General features: G+C 44.2%; 1 protein-coding gene and 1 long non-coding RNA gene across 3 annotated transcripts in view; both read left to right on the top strand.

Annotated features, from left to right (window-relative positions):
- LOC137433946 (uncharacterized) overlaps positions 1 to 20228 on the top strand; it is a 737502-nt gene that overhangs the window by 712651 nt on the left and 4623 nt on the right. The gene's annotated exons all lie outside the window — the stretch shown is intronic.
- Positions 3530 to 13104, top strand: LOC137433414 (olfactory receptor 5AC2-like). Its single transcript, XM_068125745.2, has 2 exons — positions 3530 to 3758; positions 12050 to 13104. Exons 1-2 carry the CDS (start codon positions 3530 to 3532, stop codon positions 13102 to 13104), a joined length of 1284 nt encoding a protein of 427 aa, XP_067981846.2.

Below are 20228 nucleotides of genomic sequence, written 5' to 3'. Positions count from 1 at the left end.
AAGGTCAACATAGGCCAAAGGTCAACCACTTTTTTTCAAATTATTAAATATTCAATTTTAATCTGATTGACTTGCAATTTGAATGGGATTTACATATCGCCGAAATGAATTCAACCACCCACTATTTTTGAGATCAGCATAGGCCAATCCTTTTCTATGTTTTTCTTTTCTGTGATCAACATGCGACAAAAGGTGAACCAAATGCATAGGCCAAAATGTCAACATAGGCCAAAGGTCAACAACAATTTTAGATTTCTAAAATCCTCAATTTTCATCCAATTTATTTTAAATTTGAATCGGATTTACATATCAGCAAACTGAATTCAACCACCAACTATTTTTGAGATCAACATAGGCCAAAAGGTCAACATAGGCCAAAGGTCAACAACTATTTCAAATTTCGAAAATCCTCAATTTTCATCTCATTGACTTGAAAATTGAATGGGAGTTACATATCAATAAACTGAATTCAACCAACAACTATTTTTGAGGTCAAATGGTCAAAAGGTCAACATAGGCCAAAGGTCAATCACTTTTTTCAAATTTCTAAAATCCTCAATTTTCATCTGATTGACATGAAATTTGAAAAGGATTTACAGTTTGGCTGAATTAAATCAACCACCAACTATTTTTGAGAACAACATACTACAAAAGGTCAACACAGGCCAAAGGTCAACAAGCATTTCTAATTTCTAAAATCCTCAATTTTCATCCGATTGACTTAAAAATTGAATAAGATTTTCATGTCCGTCAACTGAATTCAATCACCAACTATTATTGAGATCAAAATAGGCCAAAAGGTCAACATAGGCCAAAGATCAACCACTTTCCCCAAATTTCTAAAATCCGCAATTTTCATCCAATTAACTTAACTTGAAGATGATTTCCATATCAGGTCACTGAATTCAACCACCAATTATTTGATAAGTCAAAAGGATGCCCTACCGAGTGCCTTTCTACTTTAATCACCTTTGCCAAGTGTCGCTCTATGAGTGATATTTCATTTGATTGTCTGTCCGCTCACTTATACTTGCCGACAGGTCACAATTTTAAACCGATATTCACGAAACTTCACCAAATGGTAGAGTTCGTTGTCCGCCAAAATCCTATATATTTTTGAGATCAGCTTAGGCCAAAAGGTCAACATAGACCAAAGGTCATCCACTTTTTTGAATTTCTAAAATCTTCAATTTTCATCTGACTGACTTGAAATTTGAATAGGATTTTCATATCAGCTGACTGAATTCAACCACCAACTACTTTTGATATCAGCATCGGCCAAAAGGTCAACCTAGGCCAAAGGTCAACAACAATTTAAAATTTCTACAATCCTCAATTTTCATCTGATTCACTTGAAATTTAAATGGGATTTACATATCAGCAAGCTGAATTCAACCACCAACTATTTTTGAGATCACCATCAGCCAAATGGTCAGCAACCAGTAACCAACTCAGCTAACTGAATTAAACCACCAACTACTTGGAGATCAACTTGGCCTAAAGGTCAACACAGGCCAAAGGTCAACCCCATTTTTCCAATTTCTAAAAGCCTCAAATTTCATCCCAATTCACTTGAAATCTGAATAGGATTTGCATATCAGCCAATGAAACCAAGCACAAACTAATTTTGAGGTCAACATAGGCCAAAGGTCAACAACCATTTCAAATTTCTAAAATCCTCAATTTTCATCTGATTTACTTGAAATTTGAATAGGATTTTCATATCACCTGACTGAATTCAACGAGCAACTATTTTGGAAATTGACCGGCCAAAAGCTCAACATTGACCAAAAGGTCAACATAGGCCAAATTTCTAAAATTGTCAATTTTCATCCGATTGACTTGAAATCTGAATGGGATTTGCATATCAGCATACTGATACCAAGCACAAACTCATTTTGAGGTCAACATTGGCCAAAAGGTCAACAGACACCCAATTTCTCAAATTGTCAATTTTCATCCTATTAACTTAAAATTTGAAGATAATATGCATATCTGGTCACTGAATTCAACCCCCAACTATTTTTGAGGTCAAAATTGGCCAAAAGGTCAACATATGCCAGATTTCTAAAATCCCAAGTTTCATCCGATTGACTTGAAATTTGAATAGGATTTTCATGTCAGCTTACTGATTTCAACCACCAACTATTTTGGAGATCAACTTAAGCCAAAAGGTCAACACAGGCCAAAGGTCAACAACCATTTCAAATTTCGAAAATCTTCAATTTTCACCGGATTTACTTGAAATTTTAATCGCATTTTCATATCAGTTAACTGAATTCAACCACCAACTATTTTTGAGTTCAACATAGGCCAAAAGGTCAACACATGGCAAAGGTCAACAACCATTTCAAATTTCTAAAATCCTCAATTTTCATCCAATTGACTTGATATCTGAATAGCATTTGCATATCAGCATACTGATACCAAGCACAAACTCATTTTGAGGTTAACATTGGCCAAAAGGTCAACAGATGCCAAATTTCTCAAATTGTCAATTTTCATCCTATTAACTTAAAATTTGAAGATAATATGCATATCTGGTCACTGAATTCAACCCCCAACTATTTTTGAGGTCAACATTGGCCAAAAGGTCAACATATGCCAGATTTCTAAAATCCTCAAGTTTCATCCGATTGACTTGAAATTTGAATAGGATTTTCATGTCAGCTTACTGATTTCAACCACCAACTATTTTGGAGATCAACTTAAGCCAAAAGGTCAACACAGGCCAAAGGTCAACAACCATTTCAAATTTCGAAAATCTTCAATTTTCACCGGATTTACTTGAAATTTTAATCGGATTTTCATATCAGTTAACTGAATTCAACCACCAACTATTTTTGAGTTCAACATAGGCCAAAAGGTCAACACATGGCAAAGGTCAACAACCATTTCAAATTTCTAAAATCCTCAATTTTCATCCAATTGACTTGATATCTGAATAGCATTTGCATATCAACCAACTGAAATGAAGCACAAACTAATTTTGAGGTCAACATAGGCCAAAGGCAAACAACCATTTCAAATTTCTAAAATCCTCAATTTTCATCCGATTTACTTGAAATTTGAATGCGATTTTCATATCAGCTTACTGAATTCAACCAGCAACTATTTTGGAAATCGACTTTGGCCAAAAGCTCAACATTGACCAAAAGTTCACCATTGGCCGAATTTCTAAAATTGGCAATTTTCATCCGATTTACTTGGAATTTTTGAATGGGATTTTCATATCCGTCAACTGAATTCACTCCCCATGTAGCGGTTACCGGACACAATTCTCTTGTACCGGCGGGTGACGTAATCAGCGGGCGGTCACTCGGGTTGCATACCACGCCCCATTGAGGGGCGTGGCTTACTGTTTGAATTGGAAAGATATATTGCCGCTCGGTGTAGCCTTTTTCAGTGCATTCGTGCCGAGCTCGGAATAAACAGCTCAGTGAAAATCAGCTCGTTGTCGCGTCCATATTGTTGGAGTTCGACGTGAGAGCACAGCTCCACATTGGTGACCCCTTTTACGAATACGGCAATGGAGTCGACTATTGCTTTGAAGCTCCCTGGCTTCTGGGAATTGCACGCCGCCATATGGTTTGCTCAATCGGAGTCCCAGTTCGCTCTGCGGCACATCACGGCGGACGAGACTCGCTTCCACCACGTGGTCTCCGCGCTAAACGCCGCCACCGCCTCCCGGGTCTTGAGCCTTCTACGGAGCCCGCCGGCCGACGACAAGTACGGCGCACTCCAACGACTACTCCCAGGTACGTTTGACCTCACTGAGGCCAAACGCGCGTGACAGCTGCTCGATCTGCCTGAGCTCGGGGAGGCTCGACCATCCGAGCGCATGAACCACATGCTCTCCCTGCTCGGCGAACACTGCCCAGATTTCCTCTTTCGCGAGCTGTTTCTCCGACAGCTACCCGGGCAGGTACGCTTAGCTTTGGCTAACTCGGCAATCGAGGACCCTCGCGCCCTGGCTTAGGAAGCCGACAAATTTTTCTCGGCCGCTTCGCAGTACCGCCTGGAAACCTGGCCCGGCCGAGGCAACGCCCCCGCCATGACTGGCACTGCCACCGGCCGATTCAGCGCCCCTTGTGGCCGCGGCCGCCATGACACCCCGTTGGCCGCACTCGCCACGACCGGCGCCGCAGCCACCACTGGGGTGGACCGTGTGTTACTACCATGCCAGGTTCGGGCAGAAGGCCAGAACGTGTCGCCCACCATGCACTTTCTGCAGGTCGGGAAAGGACCAGGCCGGCGCTCGCTTCCTGCCATGAGCGTCGGCCATTCCGGCAACCTTTTGTTCATCATGGACACCACGTCAGGGCGGCGTTTCCTGTGCGATACGGGAGCGCAGGTGAGCGTTATACCCACCTCGGGGCAGGACAAGCAGGCCGCGCTTTGTGGCCCCGCCTTGGCGCCGCAAACGGCCCCTCTATCCACACCTTCGGTTCATGCAGCATCGCACTCTGCTTCGGGGGCCAGCGTTTCATGTGGGATTTCGTCACAGCGAACATGCCCATGGCTTTGTTGGGTGCGGATTTTCTTTGCGCCCACGGACTTTTGGTTGACGTAAAACGTCGTCGGCTCGTCAAACGCGGAGACCTTCAGCTCTCTCGCTTGTTCGTTGAGCGGCTCCGCACCGACCAGGCTAGCCTGCGCGCTACCGGCCGCGGACGACTTCACCCGCCTCCTCGTTGAGTTCCCCGCCCTCACGCTGCCAAATTTTTCGGCCGTCGCCGTCAAACACGGCGTCGAACACCACATTCCGACCACTGGTCCACCGGTCTATGCCAGGGCTCATCGCCTCGACCCTGCCAAACTCGCCGTGGCCAAGACGGAATTCAATGCGCTGCAGCAGTTGGCATTGTGCGGCGCTCGAACAGCGCATGGGCCTCGCCCCTGCACATCGTACCCAAACCGGGTGGCGGATGGCGACCGTGCGGCGATTATCGCCGCCTCAACGACGCCACCACCCCCGACCGGTACCCGATACCGCATATCCAGGACTTTTCCGCCATTTTGGTGGGGCGGGTGATCTTCTCCAAGGTCGACCTTATTCGGGGCTACCATCAGGTACCTGTCCGGCCGGCCGACGTTCTGAAGACGGCTGTAATTACACCTTTTGGCCTCTTCGAGTTCCCCCGAATGCCCTTCGGCCTTAAGAATGCAGCCCAAGCCTTCCAGCGGCTGACGGACAGTATGCTGCGCGATCTCACCTTTCTGTTGGTCTACCTGGATGATATTGTCATCGCCAGCACTTCCCGGGCGGAGCACCTCCTTCACCTGCGCACGCTTTTTGCGTGCCTCAGCCAGCACGGCCTCATCATCAACCCGGCCAAATGCCAGTTTGGCATGGCTGCCATCGACTTCCTGGGACACCGCATCACAAAGCGCGGGGCCGTTCCGCTGCCGACCAAGGTGGAGGCCGTTAAAGGTTTCCCGTGCCCCCGCTCCGTCAAGGCCCTGCAAGAGTTTTTGGGTATAGTAAACTTCCACCACCGGTTCGTGCCTCGCGCCGCCCAACTCATGCGCCCCCTGTACGAGGCCCTCAGGGATAAGCCGGCCAAGCATGACATCGCCTGGACCGAGGAGATGGACAGGGCATTCACGGGCGCTAAGCTGGCCCTCGCCAACGCCACCATGCTGGCGCACCCGGCGCTCGACGCACCCATCGCCATTACCACGGACGCTTCCGACTACGCGGTGGGCGCCGTACACGAGCAGTGGGTTAACGGGGCTTGGCAGCTGCTGGCCTTCTTCAGCCAGCAGCTCCGCCCTAACGAGCGCAAATACAGCACGTTCGACCGTGAGCTCCTCGGCCTTTACCTGGCGGTTCGCCACTTCCGCCACCTTTTAGAGGGCCGCCCATTCACGGCGTTTGTGGACCACAAACCCCTGGTCTTCGCCATGGCCAAGGTCTCAGAGCCATGGTCGGCTCATCAGCAGCGCCACCTCTCCGCCGTGTCCGAATTCATGACGGACATCCGGCACGTCGCAGGCAAGGACAATGCTGTGGCCGGTTGCCTCTCCCGGTCCGTCGCGGGCGCCGTCCACCTCGGCGTGGATTACGCCCGCATGGTGGCCGACCAGGTCTCCGACCCCATGGTGCAAGCCCTCCGGACAGCGGACACGGGCCTGCGGTTGTCCGACGTCCCCTTCAAGGACAGAGGCACAGTTCTCCTGTGCGACGTTTCCCTGGGCCACCTCGTCCCATTGTGCCCCCTAGATGGCAACGGCTCGTTTTTGACGCCATCCACGGCCTTTCCCACCCAGGCGGGAAAACGTCTCAGAAGCTCTTGGCAGCGAAATTCGTCTGGCACGGGCTCCGGAAGGACGTCCGCGACTGGGCCAACGCCTGTGTCGCCTGCCAGCGTGCGAAGGTCCACCGGCACACCCAGGCCCCATTGGCACCATTCGACGTGCCCGCGCAGCGTTTTGACCACGTCAATGTGGACCTGGTGGGACCCCTTCCCCCCTCGCGGGGCTTCACCCATCTCCTCAAGATGGTGGACAGGACCACCAGCTGGCCGGAGGCCATCCCGCTGACGTCAACGACGTCCGCCGATGTGGCGCAGGCCTTCATCGGCACCTGGGTTGCCCGTTTTGGCACCCCCTCGAACATCTCCTCTGACAGAGGCCCACAGTTCACCTCTGAGCTGTGGGGCGCGGTCGCTCAGGCCTTGGGGGTCAAACTTCACCGCACCACGGCCTACCACCCCCAGGCCAATGGCTTGTGCGAGAGGTTTCACCGCTCAATGAAGGCCGCTCTCAGGGCCAGCCTCCAGGACGACGGTTGGGCTGATAGGCTCCCATGGGTGCTATTGGGCCTCCGGACGGCCCCTAAAGAAGACCTCCAGGCTTCTACCGCCGAGCTTGTCTACGGCCAACCACTGCGCGTGCCGGGGGAGTTCATCCCCGACGACACCGGCCCCTGGTCCACGGCTCGCCAACGCTCGGTCCTCCAGGAGGCCACCAGGAGATTTGCCCCGGTGCTCACGTCTCATCATGGCTGTCCTAAACCCCATGTCCCCCCAGCGCTTCGCACAGCGGAGTACGTTTTTGTGCACCACGACGCACACCGGGGACCACTCCGGCCGCCGTATGATGGGCCTTTTTGGGTCTTGAGGAGGGGCGACAAGTCGTTCGTCATCGACATTGGCGGCAAACCGGACCATATCTCCGTGGACCGCCTCAAGTCGGCCCATTTGGACCTCGACCAACCTCCACGGTTGGCCCTTCCTCCACGGCGGGGCTGTCCCCCGTCGACCAAGCCCCACGCCCAACCATCCGCCGTCAAGCCGCCTCCCACCCCCACACGAATCGCCAGGGGTTGTTTCGGCCGGGTCATTAAGGCCCCCCACAAACTGACTCTCCTGTACAAGTGAATTCTGGGGGGGCGCATATAGCGGTTACCGGACACAATTCTCTTGTACCGGCTGGTGACGTAATCGGCGGGCGGTCACTCGGGTTGCAGACCACGCCCCGTTGAGAGGCGTGGCTTACTGTTTGAATTGGAAAGATATATTGCCGCTCGGTGTAGCCTTTTTCAGTGCATTCGTGCCGAGCTCGGAATAAACAGCTCAGTGAAAATCAGCTCGTTGTCGCGTCCATATTGTTGGAGTTCGACGTGAGAGCACACACAGCTCCACACCCAAATATTTTTGAGGTCAACATCGGCCAAAAGGTCAACATAGGCCAGATTTATAAAATCCTCAATTTTCATCCGATTTACTTGAAATTTGAATAAGATTTTCATATCAGCTTACTGAATTCAACCCCCAACTATGTTTGAGGTCAACATCGGCCAAAAGGTCAACATAGGCCAAAGGTCAACAGCCATTTCAAATTTCTAAAATCCTCAAGTTTCATCCAATTTACTTGAAATTTGAATAGGATTTTCATTTCAGCTTACTGAATTCAACCACCAACTATTTTTGAGATCAACATTGGCCAAAAGGTCAACATAGGCCAAAGATGAACCACTTTTCCGAAATTTTTAAAATTCTTAATTTTCATCCGATTGACTTTAAATTAGAATAGGATTTTCATATCCGTCAACTGAATTCAATCACCAACTATTATTGAGATCAAAATAGGCCAAAAGGTCAACATAGGGCAAAGATCAACCACTTTTCCCAAATTTCTAAAATCCTCAATTTTCATCCATTTAATTTAATTTGAAGATGATTTCCATATCAGGTCACTGAATTCAACCACCAATTCTTTGTTAAGTCAAAAGGATGCCCCACCGAGTGCCTTTCTACTTTATTCACCTCTGCCAAGTTTTGCTCTATCAGTGATATTTCATTTGTTTGTCTGTCCGCTCACTTATGCTTGCCTACAGATCACAATTTCAAACCGATATTCACAAAACTTCACCAAATGGTAGAGTTCGTTGTCCGACAAAATCCTATATATTTTTGAGGTCAAAAGGTCAACATAGACCAAAGGTCAATCACATTTTTTCCAATTTCTAAAATCCTCAATTTTCATCCGATTGACATGAAATTTGAAAAGGATTTACAGTTTGGCTAAATGAAATCAACCACCATTTATTTTTGAGATCAGCGTAGGCCAAAGTTCAACCACTTTTTCGATTTTCAAAAAACCTCAATTTTCATCCGATTGACTGGGAATTGAAAAGGGATTTTCATATCAGCGAACTGAATTCAACCACCAACTATTTTGGAGATCAACTTCGACCAAAAGGTCAACATAGGCCAAAGGTCAACAGCCATTTCAAATTTCTAAAATCCTCAATTTTCATCTGATTGACTTGAAATCTGAATAAGTTATCTGAATAAGTTCACAACCATCACTGCAACACGCCACCGATCTGGGCTTTACGGCAGAGTGGCCAGACGGAAGCCAAACTATTCAATCTTGGTTTCATCAGACCACAGAATATTGTTTCTCACAGTCTGAGAGTCCGTCAGGTTCTTTTTTGCAAACTCCAAGCGGGCTTTCATGTGTCTTTCACCGAGGAGAGGCTTCCGTCTGTGGACCCTGCCATAAATCCCAGATCGATGGAGTGTTGCAGTGATGGTTGTCCTTTTGGAAGTTTTTCCCATCTCCACACAGGATCTCTGAAGCTCAGCCAGAGTGACCATCAAGTTCTTGGTCACCTCTCTTACCAAGGCCCTTCTCCCCCGATTGCTCAGTTTGGCCGGGCGGCCAGCTCTAGGAAGAGTCCTGGTTGTTACAAACTTCTTCCATTTAAGAATTATGGAGGCCACTGTGCTCTTGGGAACCTTCAATGCAGCAGATATTTTTTGTCGGCTTCCCCAGATCTATGCCTCGACACAATCCTGTCTCTGGCTCTGCAGGCAGTTCTTTCGACCTCATGGCTTGGTTTTTGCTCTGATATGCATTGTCAGCTGTGAGACCTTATATAGACAGGTGTGTGCCTTTCCAAATCATGTCCATTCAATTGAATTTACCACAGTTGGACTCCAATCAAGGTGTAGAAACATCTCAAAGATGATCAAGAGAAATGGGAGGCACCTGGGCTAAATTCAGGTGTCATAGCAAAGGGTATGAATACTTATGTCAATGTGATATTTCAGTTTTTTCTTTTTCATAAATTTGCAAAACTTTCCGAAATCCTGTTTTCTCTTTGCCATTATGCGGTATTGAGTGTAGATTGATGAGGGAAAAAATGAATTTAAACGATTACAGCATAAGGCTGCAACATAACAAAATGTGAAAACAGTGAAGGGGTCTGAATACTTTCTGAATGCACTGTATCATACTGCCATTCAGACTACTCTTTGCTTTCCATCAGGAAGACAGTTTCCAATCCAGTTAGGTTAACAACAAGCACATCGAGGAGCAAAGTAAAATTATACAACACACACCAACAAATGTATGGATGAGACTGGGGAATGGATTCAACACACAAATAAAAACACACAAGCGTGAAACAATAACAGAAAAACAGACAGAACCAACCGGTGTGGAATTCTTAGCTTTAAAAAGTTTCAACGAAGGAGGGAAGACCCAACAAATCAACAATCTCTGACCCAGAAACAGAACCCAAGAACATCAAGTGCAACAAACTGTCAGTGAAAAAGTCAAAAGATAGTAAATTGTGCTCAAGAACATTCATAAGGCTTCTGTGTATTTTACCATCAATACATATTTTTACATTTTCATTTCACATTTGTATTCGTAACAATCTGTTCAAGTCATTTATCGATGAGATTGCTGTAATCTATCTATAATTCCAGTAATCTCTGTGTGTGTGTGTGTGTGTGTGTGTGTGTGTGTGTGTGTGTATGTGTGTATGTCTGTGTGTTTGTCTGTGACCGCTGTTTCTCGACAACCACGGGTCCGATATACTTGAAACTTGCCAGGTATATTGCTGGGGACCCGAGGATGTGCCTTTTCAAGGTTTCATATTAATCGGACAAGTAGTTACCGAGCTATGTCCAAAAAACGATTCAACCAATCAGAGAGCAGCGAGTTATCACGTGTGCCGAACGTGGCGAACAGACTCTGCCTCGGACGGCACATTTGAGAGCGTATTCATTTATTTCACGTTGGCAAACTATGTTGCCGCTATGTTGGCGTTAAACTATGTTTTAAAACTAATTAAAACTAATTTGCGATTCTTTCGCTTTCCTGCGCGTTTGTGCACGCTATGGCGATTTCTTTACCAAACTCCGCAAGCCGTTCGCTTTGGACCAAACCATTTCATGTAAATAGAGGGGGGGGGATTGTCACCGTACTCGCAAGCCGTTCGCTTTGGACCAAACCATTTCATGTAAATAGAGGGGGGGGGGATTGTCACCGTACTCGCAAGCCGTTCGCTTTGGACCAAACCATTTCATGTAAATAGAGGGGGGGGGATATAATTTTAGATATATATATAGTACGGGCATGCCCTAGTCTATCTATAATTCCAGTAATCTCTGTGTGTATGTATGTATGTATGTATGTCTGTGACCGCTGTTTCTTGACAACCACGGGTCCGATATACTTTAAACTTGCCAGGTATATTGCTGGGGACCCGAGGATGTGCCTTTTCAAGGTTTCATATTAATCGGACAAGTAGTTACCGAGCTATGTCCAAAAAACGATTCAACTAATCAGAGAGCAGCGAGCTATCACGTGTGCCGAACGTGCCGAACAGACTCTGCCTCGGACGGCACATTTGAGAGCGTATTCATTTATTTCACGTTGGCAAACTATGTTGCCGCTATGTTGGCGTTAAACTATGTTTTAAAACTAATTAAAACTAATTTGCGATTCTTTCGCTTTCCTGCGCGTTTGTGCACGCGATGGCGATTTCTTTACCAAACTCCGCAAGCCGTTCGCTTTGGACCAAACCATTTCATGTAAATAGAGGGGGGGGGGGATTGTCACCGTACTCGCAAGCCGTTCGCTTTGGACCAAACCATTTCATGTAAATAGAGGGGGGGGATATAATTTTAGATATAGATATAGTACGGGCATGCCCTAGTACCTATAAAGAGCTGTTGAAAGAATACCTTGAACTTTTAACGTATATAATAAAGAATCATAAATATTGGTGCAGAAATAAATATGTATTCCAATTTTAAGTTTAACCAAAGATTTATCTTTCAGAATTGGCGAACACTTCAAAAAGATGGAAAGTTGACGTCATTCAGTGCACCTGAGGATATTGTTCATGTCCCTGATGATGACAAATTTGAAAGTCCCTGAAGGGAATAAATATGTTTACAATGATGCTCTCTGGTGACATTTACTTCTTGTGGTGATTGCATTTTAAACCCTCTTCCACGATCTATATAAATGATTAAATTGTAAGCAGTGTGATCTTAAAGAACAACGCACAAGGTAAGCAAAATGTCGTATGTTGGAGTCAATATTTACTTTTGTAATTATTATTTTATCGTGATAAAAATTAATTATTGTGATGTTCAGACAAAGTGCATTGAAAAAAGGAAACCAATGATACAGATGCATGGTCCAGAAATATAAATGTTTTTCATATATTGGTGAAGTGTAAGGTGGAACATTTTCATGATATATTAATTGGTGTAATTGGTCCTTTTATCTCCAGGCACAGGATTGATGGAGGACATCATGTTTGAAGGAAATCAATCATTGCCACCCAACGTGTTCCTCCTCACCCCGATCTTTCACGAGCAATCAAGCATCAGACCATGGGCTTTTGGTGTTTTATTCGTCATCTTCCTCGTCACGATCACACTGAACCTGATTCTCATCTTGATCATTCTCTGTGATAAAAAGCTACACAAACCTGTCTACATATTCCTCGCTCATTTATTGATCATGGATATTGTTGGTTGTACAACAATCACGCCTCGTCTGATGTACAGCATCAGTCAAAGTATCATGATTACAAAACCTGCCTGTTTTATTCAACTCTTCTTTGTTTCATTCACTGGAGCGATGCAATCTTACATACTCAGCATAATGGCCATAGACCGCTACCTGGCAGTTTGTCATCCTCTTCGCTACAATGTCCTGCTCACCAACAGCAGAGCTCACAAAGTGATCTTGCTCACCGTTTGCTGGTCATCTCTGATTATTGGTATTTATGTTGTGTTATTGATTGGACGAACATTTTGCAAATATCCAGAGATTCACAAGGTAGGTTGTGTTCACATGGCTGTGGCTAAACTTTCATGTGAAGATTTCACCATAAACAGTTTATATGGGATTGCATGTTCTTCTCTCACTACTGTCACTCTCATCGTCGTGGTCGTTGTCACGTACACCCGCATCTTGTATGTATGCCAACATTCTGGACCATCTTCAAAGGGGAACAGGAAAGCCCTGCACACATGTGTCACTCACTGCTTGGTACTTTCACTATATATTTTCTCCAATGTTTTTGTTTTGATTTCCTTGCGTATGTCGTCCACAAACTATTTCCCACAATATTTACAACACGTGAGTGATTCCTTGTTCTATCTGGTTCAGCCTCTCGCCAATCCAATTATCTATGGAGTGCGAACCGCAGAGATCCGCCGCAGCCTCACGCGATTCACAAATGTGCGAATCTTTCAGAATAAAATCATCTCCTGGCATCGTTATCCTGATCCACAATCATCTGTTTTGAAGCAACTTAATTGTGTGTCTGATGAATAAAAATCTACATGTTAATTTCGTACAAAACAAAAAACACCATTGAAATACAATTTTTCTTTATGTTTCTTATTTAAACTTTTGAAAGATTTAGTCCAAAAACTTTAGACAGCAAATTAATTGATGTTCTAACTTAAAAAACAAAGTAAGACATTTTAAGTTTAATGTTTTTGGTTTGTGGTTGATTCTTTATGAACAAAATCAGATAAACTTCTCTCGGATGAAAGAAACGCAACTTATAAATACAATCACTTTTGTGTCTCCAGAAAAAAAACGAATTCATTCTCTTCCTGCTCATTTTGTTCAAAGGATTTTTGTTGTAAAGTGTGAGTTTGTACAAAGTAGCCAAATGATGGTGTGAATAGCCACACAAATTACTTTATCCTCCAAAGCAGATTTGTTATACACATTCGTATTTATAACCATCCAGTTAGGTCTCTGCTGCACCATCAATGTGGATACAATCTGTGCATACACCGATAAAATGCTTCTTCTGAAAGATATTTTCTTGGGCTCGAAAATCATTTAAGATCGCATCTCATTTGAAACAAATTTGTCACTCAAGTGGTATTTTTAGTGCATGCAGTACCAGCAAAATTAAATATCGAACAAAATAATAAATCACTGCATGAGGGAAAGAGGGTATGGTTGTGTTTTTATATTTCACAAAGGTTTATTATATTTCACAAAGGGATATCCTATGGAGGATACAAAGGTAATTTTGTGTTCTCTTTTGGAGGGTTACTTGGAAAGCCAAGATGCCCAAGAGGTATGAACACACGTCTTTAATGTCGGAGGAGAAATTCACCAGCACTGGTCATTGATGGAGGTGGAAGATGTCATCGTGTCTTTCACAAAGAGTTGGTGAGTTATCGATAACACCTGAACAAATTACAAAGTCCCTCAGTCCCTCAGTGACCATTTGACTGACCCTCAGTCAAATGTCAGGTCTGACCATCCCATTTGTGAAAGAATGGACCAAAACAAAACAAAAGCGTTCCCTGGCCAATCCCACATGGTGAGAATAATTGTCGCATTCAAATATATAGCAGTAGAAATACAGATTTGTAACTTATTTAGACTTCAACAAAGGGTCAAAAGAAAATCGATATTGACAATATCATGATTCAATACAGACGGAGTCGGATTATTGAAACTTGTTTAAAATGTTGGATTGTTGGAACCTTACCAGGTGCTGATTGTGGAAATGCCGACGTTTTACTAGTCTCAAAGATTAAAACTCAAATGTATAAAGCATTTATGGATATTGAACAGATTTGATGTTTCAAACGTCCCAGATAAATAAAACATAAAATCGACAAATTTCAAAACCTTCTGGAAAAAGAGAAGAAGAAACACCGGAAAGAAAGAAGAAACAGGTAGAAATGAACAAACAGTACACAGGTAGAAATGAACAATTATAGAAACAGTTTCAAGGAAATACCGTGATGAAGAACCAACAACTCTGTAAAATTACTTTCTGTAAAATTAATAACTAAAATTAATGAAGAACCAGCCTGGTGTTGGCTTCAAGGTTAAGGTGGATGTCTTTAGATCTTAAGGTCTTGAATTTGAGCCCCTGTCGTACCGTTGAAATAAAACAAAGCGGGTTGAATCAGCCCGTCATCTTTCCGAGGTCGTCAAAATGTTTTTTTTTTTTTTTTTTTTTTTTTTTTTTTGTATGCAAGATCGAGGCTCGTGAAAGAGCGAACATTAATCACACAGAAAGACAAACAGACACACAAAACAAATAACATCGGGAGCGGTAGACAAGATGGGGAGATAGGGGGAAGGACACAAACACAACATTTGAGAGCAGGGACCGAGAGACATGGAGACATCAAGAGAACTGTGGGAGGGAGAGGGCTTTGGGGGGGAGGCATGGGAAGGGGGGGGGGTGGGAGAGGTATAAAACATATGGACACTGCCAAGACTTCCAGGAAAGAAGTTGGAATTTCAAACAAGGTGGATCTGGGGTGAATTCGTGGGGGTAGAAAAGATCAAGGTTTTGGATGGGAGAAGATAAGAGATGGTGGTGAACAGCTGTTTTGAAGACCTGGAGGGAGGAGTGTGATTGAAGTGAGTGTGGGAGTTTGTTCCAGAGGCGGGAGAAAAGAGGAATGAAAGAGTGAAGGTGAGCAGAGAGCCGAGATTTCGGCAGTTTAACCATCAGAGGGTGGCTGGCAGATCTTGTGCGACCTGTAGGAATATTTGGGGGACAGAGCACAGAGAGAGCTGGGGGAGCAAGGCCGGAGAGGAGTCGGTAGAAGACAGAAAGACCACCTACCTGCCTGCGGTGAGTGAGTGAAAGGCCCTCAGAGATAGCTTCATCGTGGGAGATTCCAATGATTCTGAAAGCTTTGGATTCAACAGCGTGAAGCCGAGCCAGGTGTGAGGCAGGAGCACCAGCCCATAGGGGAGAACAGTATTCCATTGAGCTGCGGATGAAAGCCTTGTATGTGGTGAGGAGCTCAGGTGTGCCTAGGAAGGACTTCGCACGACGGAGGATGCCCAGTCGGCGACTGGCTTTGGAGGCCAGCTTGGAAATGTGGTTTTCCCAAGAAAGATCATGGCAGATGGTGAGACCCAAAAGCTTGAGCGACAGAACTTCTTGGAGAGGATTGTTGAGAAAGTAGATGGGAGGGTTGTCCAGTCGATCTTTTTGGAGAGACATAGTAAGAGTGTGAGATTTGTCAGGATTGAAAGACATGTTCCACATGTTTGACCAGTCTGTGATTTTGTCCAGGTCATCAGAGAGTGAGGAGGCTGCAGACTGCCGATCTGAGGGAAGAGGAATGGAGCGGCAGAGAGTGGAGTCATCAGCAAAGAGATACAGAGGATTTTCCAGAGAGTCGGAGAGATCATTGATAAAGACCAGAAAAAGCACAGGGCCCAGCACACTGCCTTGGGGAACTCCAGCCTGAACGGGAAGGGGAGATGAGAGAAATCCATTCAGGGCCACACGTTGACTACGACCAGAGAGGAATTCCGCAAGCCATGCAAGAGTTACAACTTAATGGTAACAGGGGCACTGCATCGGAGGCACAACGGTGCGACCAAAAACAAGAAAAAATGATGCAACCAGCAGCTACAGGCTACATACGAAAAAACAACAATGAAGAACCAATAACTGTAAAATTAATGAAAAACCAATAACTGTGAAATTGTTTCTACTTCAGTGTTGGAGTTTAAAGAAAGCAGAGATAATGTGTTGCACTCCTGAGTTCATTCATGTTACAGGTGTAAATCGTCCATTTTTATGAGCTCAGATGCTTTCACGTAGAAGGTTCTTCCCCTCGGTCGTTTTTCCTTCAAATGTCCCTCTGCTGTGTTCCTTTAACTTTCTGTTGGTGTGTTTCCCTCATTCAACTGTGTTCAGGTATATATGACATCACCTGAAATTACAACAATCTTCGTGATGCTTTTGTTACGTGTTCCTCCCCGACCTCCTGGTCTCGGTATACCTCCGAACGCCGGGAGGAGCCACGGCAGAAAAATATATGTTATTCCGTGTCGAAATCAATATGGAAACCACACCAAGAGTTATCCACAACCAAAGAATGTATTAAAAAGCACACAGGAAGAACCATACAACAATGATAGCAATCAACGATATAATCAATCTTAAGATGGTACCATCTTATCTAGTAACTTAACTCAAACTCACGGCACTCCCAGGAAATGGAACCGAGCACTCCTCAATGTCTCTATAACTCTCCAAGGTGAAGTTGATTCACTCCAGCGATCGTTGAAACAATGTCCGATCAAGATCAATCGAGGCGTAGGCGGGCGAAGCGACACAGAAGTCACGTGGTCCAACACCCAGCAAACTCGCGGTAGAATGGAAAATCCCCAAAGACGCACGCCGACGTACACGTTCACCGCTCAATCAGCGAACCGCCGTGTAATCTTCAAATGCCGCTTTAGTGCACAGCCCTCCCCGGCAGACCACCGGAGGGTAAGACCAGCCGACGCGACAAAAACCTTTTCCGATGAATGCAGTGCGCGGGGCAAAATGGCGGACGGCTCTCACGCGAGCCGGAGCCTCTAGGCAAGGATTCTCCGGAACATCAATGCCGATACCTGATTACGCAGGTTCCTCAATACTCCGACGATAACACCTATCGCACGAACTTCCTTTCAAGGTCGCAAAGTTCACTCACGACGTTCGCTCGACCACGCCCGTAACGGAGCTTCAACACGCGTCTTCCCCGACCTTTGCCTCATGACCTCTTCCTCTTCGCTCGACGTCTTCCGGTGCACGATCCGATTTCCTGTTTCATTTTTACCATGAGTGCTTTTAACATTTTAATCACAATAACCATTTCCTTTAAAAAACAATAATCGCCGTTTCCTTCCAACCCCGATAAGAATAATAATACCTAACCAGAAATGTTTCACGTGGATGAAAACCACCACCACGGAAGGGCCGAATCCGTAACACTTTGCAAAAGTCTAAATAACCCAACCGTTTCTGGGAGACCGAATTTGTTTTCAATACCATGAAGTGAATGTAGAAAGGGAAAGCACCAGATTGGATAATAAACCAAATGATTTGACATGAGAAACAAGGGAACAGCGAAACAGACAATGAGACTTAAACACCAAAACAAACAGGCAAATCTAATCATGTGAATGAACAAAATTAAATTAAATCTTAGCAAACACCAAGACATTGCATCCATTTCCACCCATCCCACATTGTGAAAGTGAATTAGCAGACACCTCTTCGCTTTTAAATCAGTAAATGCTGTTAGTGTTAATATACCCATGAGGATGCAAAGCTGTATTTGATGTTTGAGTACTTGTGACATTGATATCGCTTAAATGCTCTTTTATAATGTTGAAGTGCGTTACATATTTGTCAAATTTGTACAAGCAGACATCATTGAGATATTGTAATATTATGGGAGAAATTTGTCAATAATATAAAGTGTCCAATCTTGTTGAAAGGAGTTTTGACAAGACAGCATTGAATTGGAATCTTTAACATAACTGATTCAAATGACGTCACGAGACCAATAATTATTCTCTCCATGAGTATCAAACCTCCTCAGTGAGGTTGGGTCGAGTTGGAAATGTTTATTCAAGATGGAAAAGTAAGGCTGACACAGATGGGTTCTTGAAAGAGTGGAAACGATTCATTTACGTCACTATTATTACCTCTGCTACCGAAGGTGGATGGAGGTTGTGTTGTCACCCCTGTCTGTTCGTGTGTCGTTCTGTGAACAGGATATCTCATAAAGTTTTGGACAGATTCGGACGAAATGTGGTGGAGATGTTGGGTGTGTGACAAGTACGAAATGATTAGATTTTGATGAATATCTGGATCCGAGAATTGTTTAAGTGTTTCTTCACCATCGAGTGATCGGGAAAAAACTATATATAGCATGATATTTCAAAAGGTTATGGATGAATTGTGACAAAACTAGGTGGATGAGTTGGGAAAGTGATGAGAACCAGCCGATTAGACTTTGGTTCAGGTCTGAATCCAGATCTGGTCTAGCAATGGGATATACAGTACATGGCAAACTGTTCAGCCGGGCGGAGGTCGTCGTTGTTTCCTCCGTTCGTTCGGAGGAGTGTCGTTCTAGTTATTATTGTGAAACAAAATGATATTTGAAACAAGAACGAATCTATATTATAATAGCCGTGGACGTAGATGATTCTGTTGGGTGTCTGTCCGGGGTGTGGCTTACTCGGTTTGCAGAGTAGCTCCACCCATAGCTCCACCCATTCTGGGAGTGGCTTCATATAATTATAAACAAATATCCACCATTTTATTAACTCGCATAGCTTTGAGGCCTGTTTTGTAGGCCCGTGGTGTCTTGCTCTCTCCCAGTTTTATTTCAAATCAAATTCGATATATCATTTCATTTTTCACAGTCGCTAACATAGTTTTAGACTCGGTTGAAAAAAAACGGGAAGAAAATACAATGAAAGTTGCCGTTTATAGAACGAAATGAATATCCAAACACCTGTAACTTCAAGGCCATTGAGTCTCTCTCACGCCTTTATCTCCAATCTAACTCACCATATGATTTCATTTTTATCGATGGTTTTACTTTTAGACTCGGTGTCAGCAATAATTGAGAACATTCCACACACGCGGGAAAATGCAGAGATATATTTTTAAAAATCGCGTCATGGTGTATCATACACCGCCCAACATGACACCGACGGCAATGTGTCGATATATATTAAAATTTCGCTTTTGCTTTTCCGTTAAGATATATTACTTTTTCGTTTGATGACAGTCGTCACAAAAACGACAACAATGATGCCGACATATATTTCTTCGTTTTTATTTCATTCAACATTATTAGCCGGAAGTAAAATATGTTTCAGGAAATTACCGAGAGATATTTCTTCGTTTTTTTTATTAGTTATGTGCGCATACACTTTAAATAGGTTTATTTGAAATCTTTAATTTTCCATAAACATTCCACACACGCGGGAAAATGCAGAGATATATTTTTTAAAATCGCGTCATGGTGTATCATACACCGCCCAACATGACACCGACGGCAATGTGTCGATATATATTAAAAATTCGCTTTTGCTTTTCCGTTAAGATATATTACTTTTTCGTTTGATGACAGTCGTCACAAAAACGTCAACAATGATGCCGACATATATTTCTTCGTTTTTATTTCATTCAACATTATTAGCCGGAAGTAAAATATGTTTCAGGAAATTTCAGGACGGGGAATTTATTCGTTTTTTTTATTAGTTATGTGCGCATACACTTTAAATAGGTTTATTTGAAATCTTTAATTTTCCACAATATAATTTACTTGCCATTTATCATTTGATGATTACGAGACACTTCTTCTTGAGGATCGTGACAATTCATGCGCTGCGTGGAAACTTCTATTTCCAAAATGAATGAGATGGTCGATGAAGAACGCAGACTTGAACAGGATGTAGCAAGAAAGCGAATGAGACACGCGAACGAGTCCGTCGACGAACGTCAATGCAAACTTGCGGGGTCACCCATGGGAATCCCACGGGCATGGATGTGTGTGACATTTCGACATCTTGAGTTAGATGCTGCACATTCATTTTTACAAAATGGTTACTGGCAAGTCATCAGATCCAGAAATGGTGTAATGAACACAATTTAT

This window comes from Myxine glutinosa, chromosome 10 (genome assembly GCF_964187855.1).
Source record: "Myxine glutinosa chromosome 10, kmMyxGlut1.1, whole genome shotgun sequence".
Classification (NCBI taxonomy): domain Eukaryota; kingdom Metazoa; phylum Chordata; class Myxini; order Myxiniformes; family Myxinidae; genus Myxine; species Myxine glutinosa.
This window is presented reverse-complemented; position numbering and strand designations above follow the sequence as displayed.

What these genes read in the sequence shown, in the direction of transcription:
- LOC137433414 (XM_068125745.2), top strand. Translation starts at nt 3,530, where the DNA reads ATGGAGTCGACTATTGCTTTGAAGCTCCCTGGCTTCTGGGAATTGCAC. An exon ending in ACTCCAACGACTACTCCCAG is followed by an intron (nt 3,759 to 12,049) that starts GTACGTTTGACC and finishes TTTTATCTCCAG; the next exon opens with GCACAGGATTGATGGAGGAC.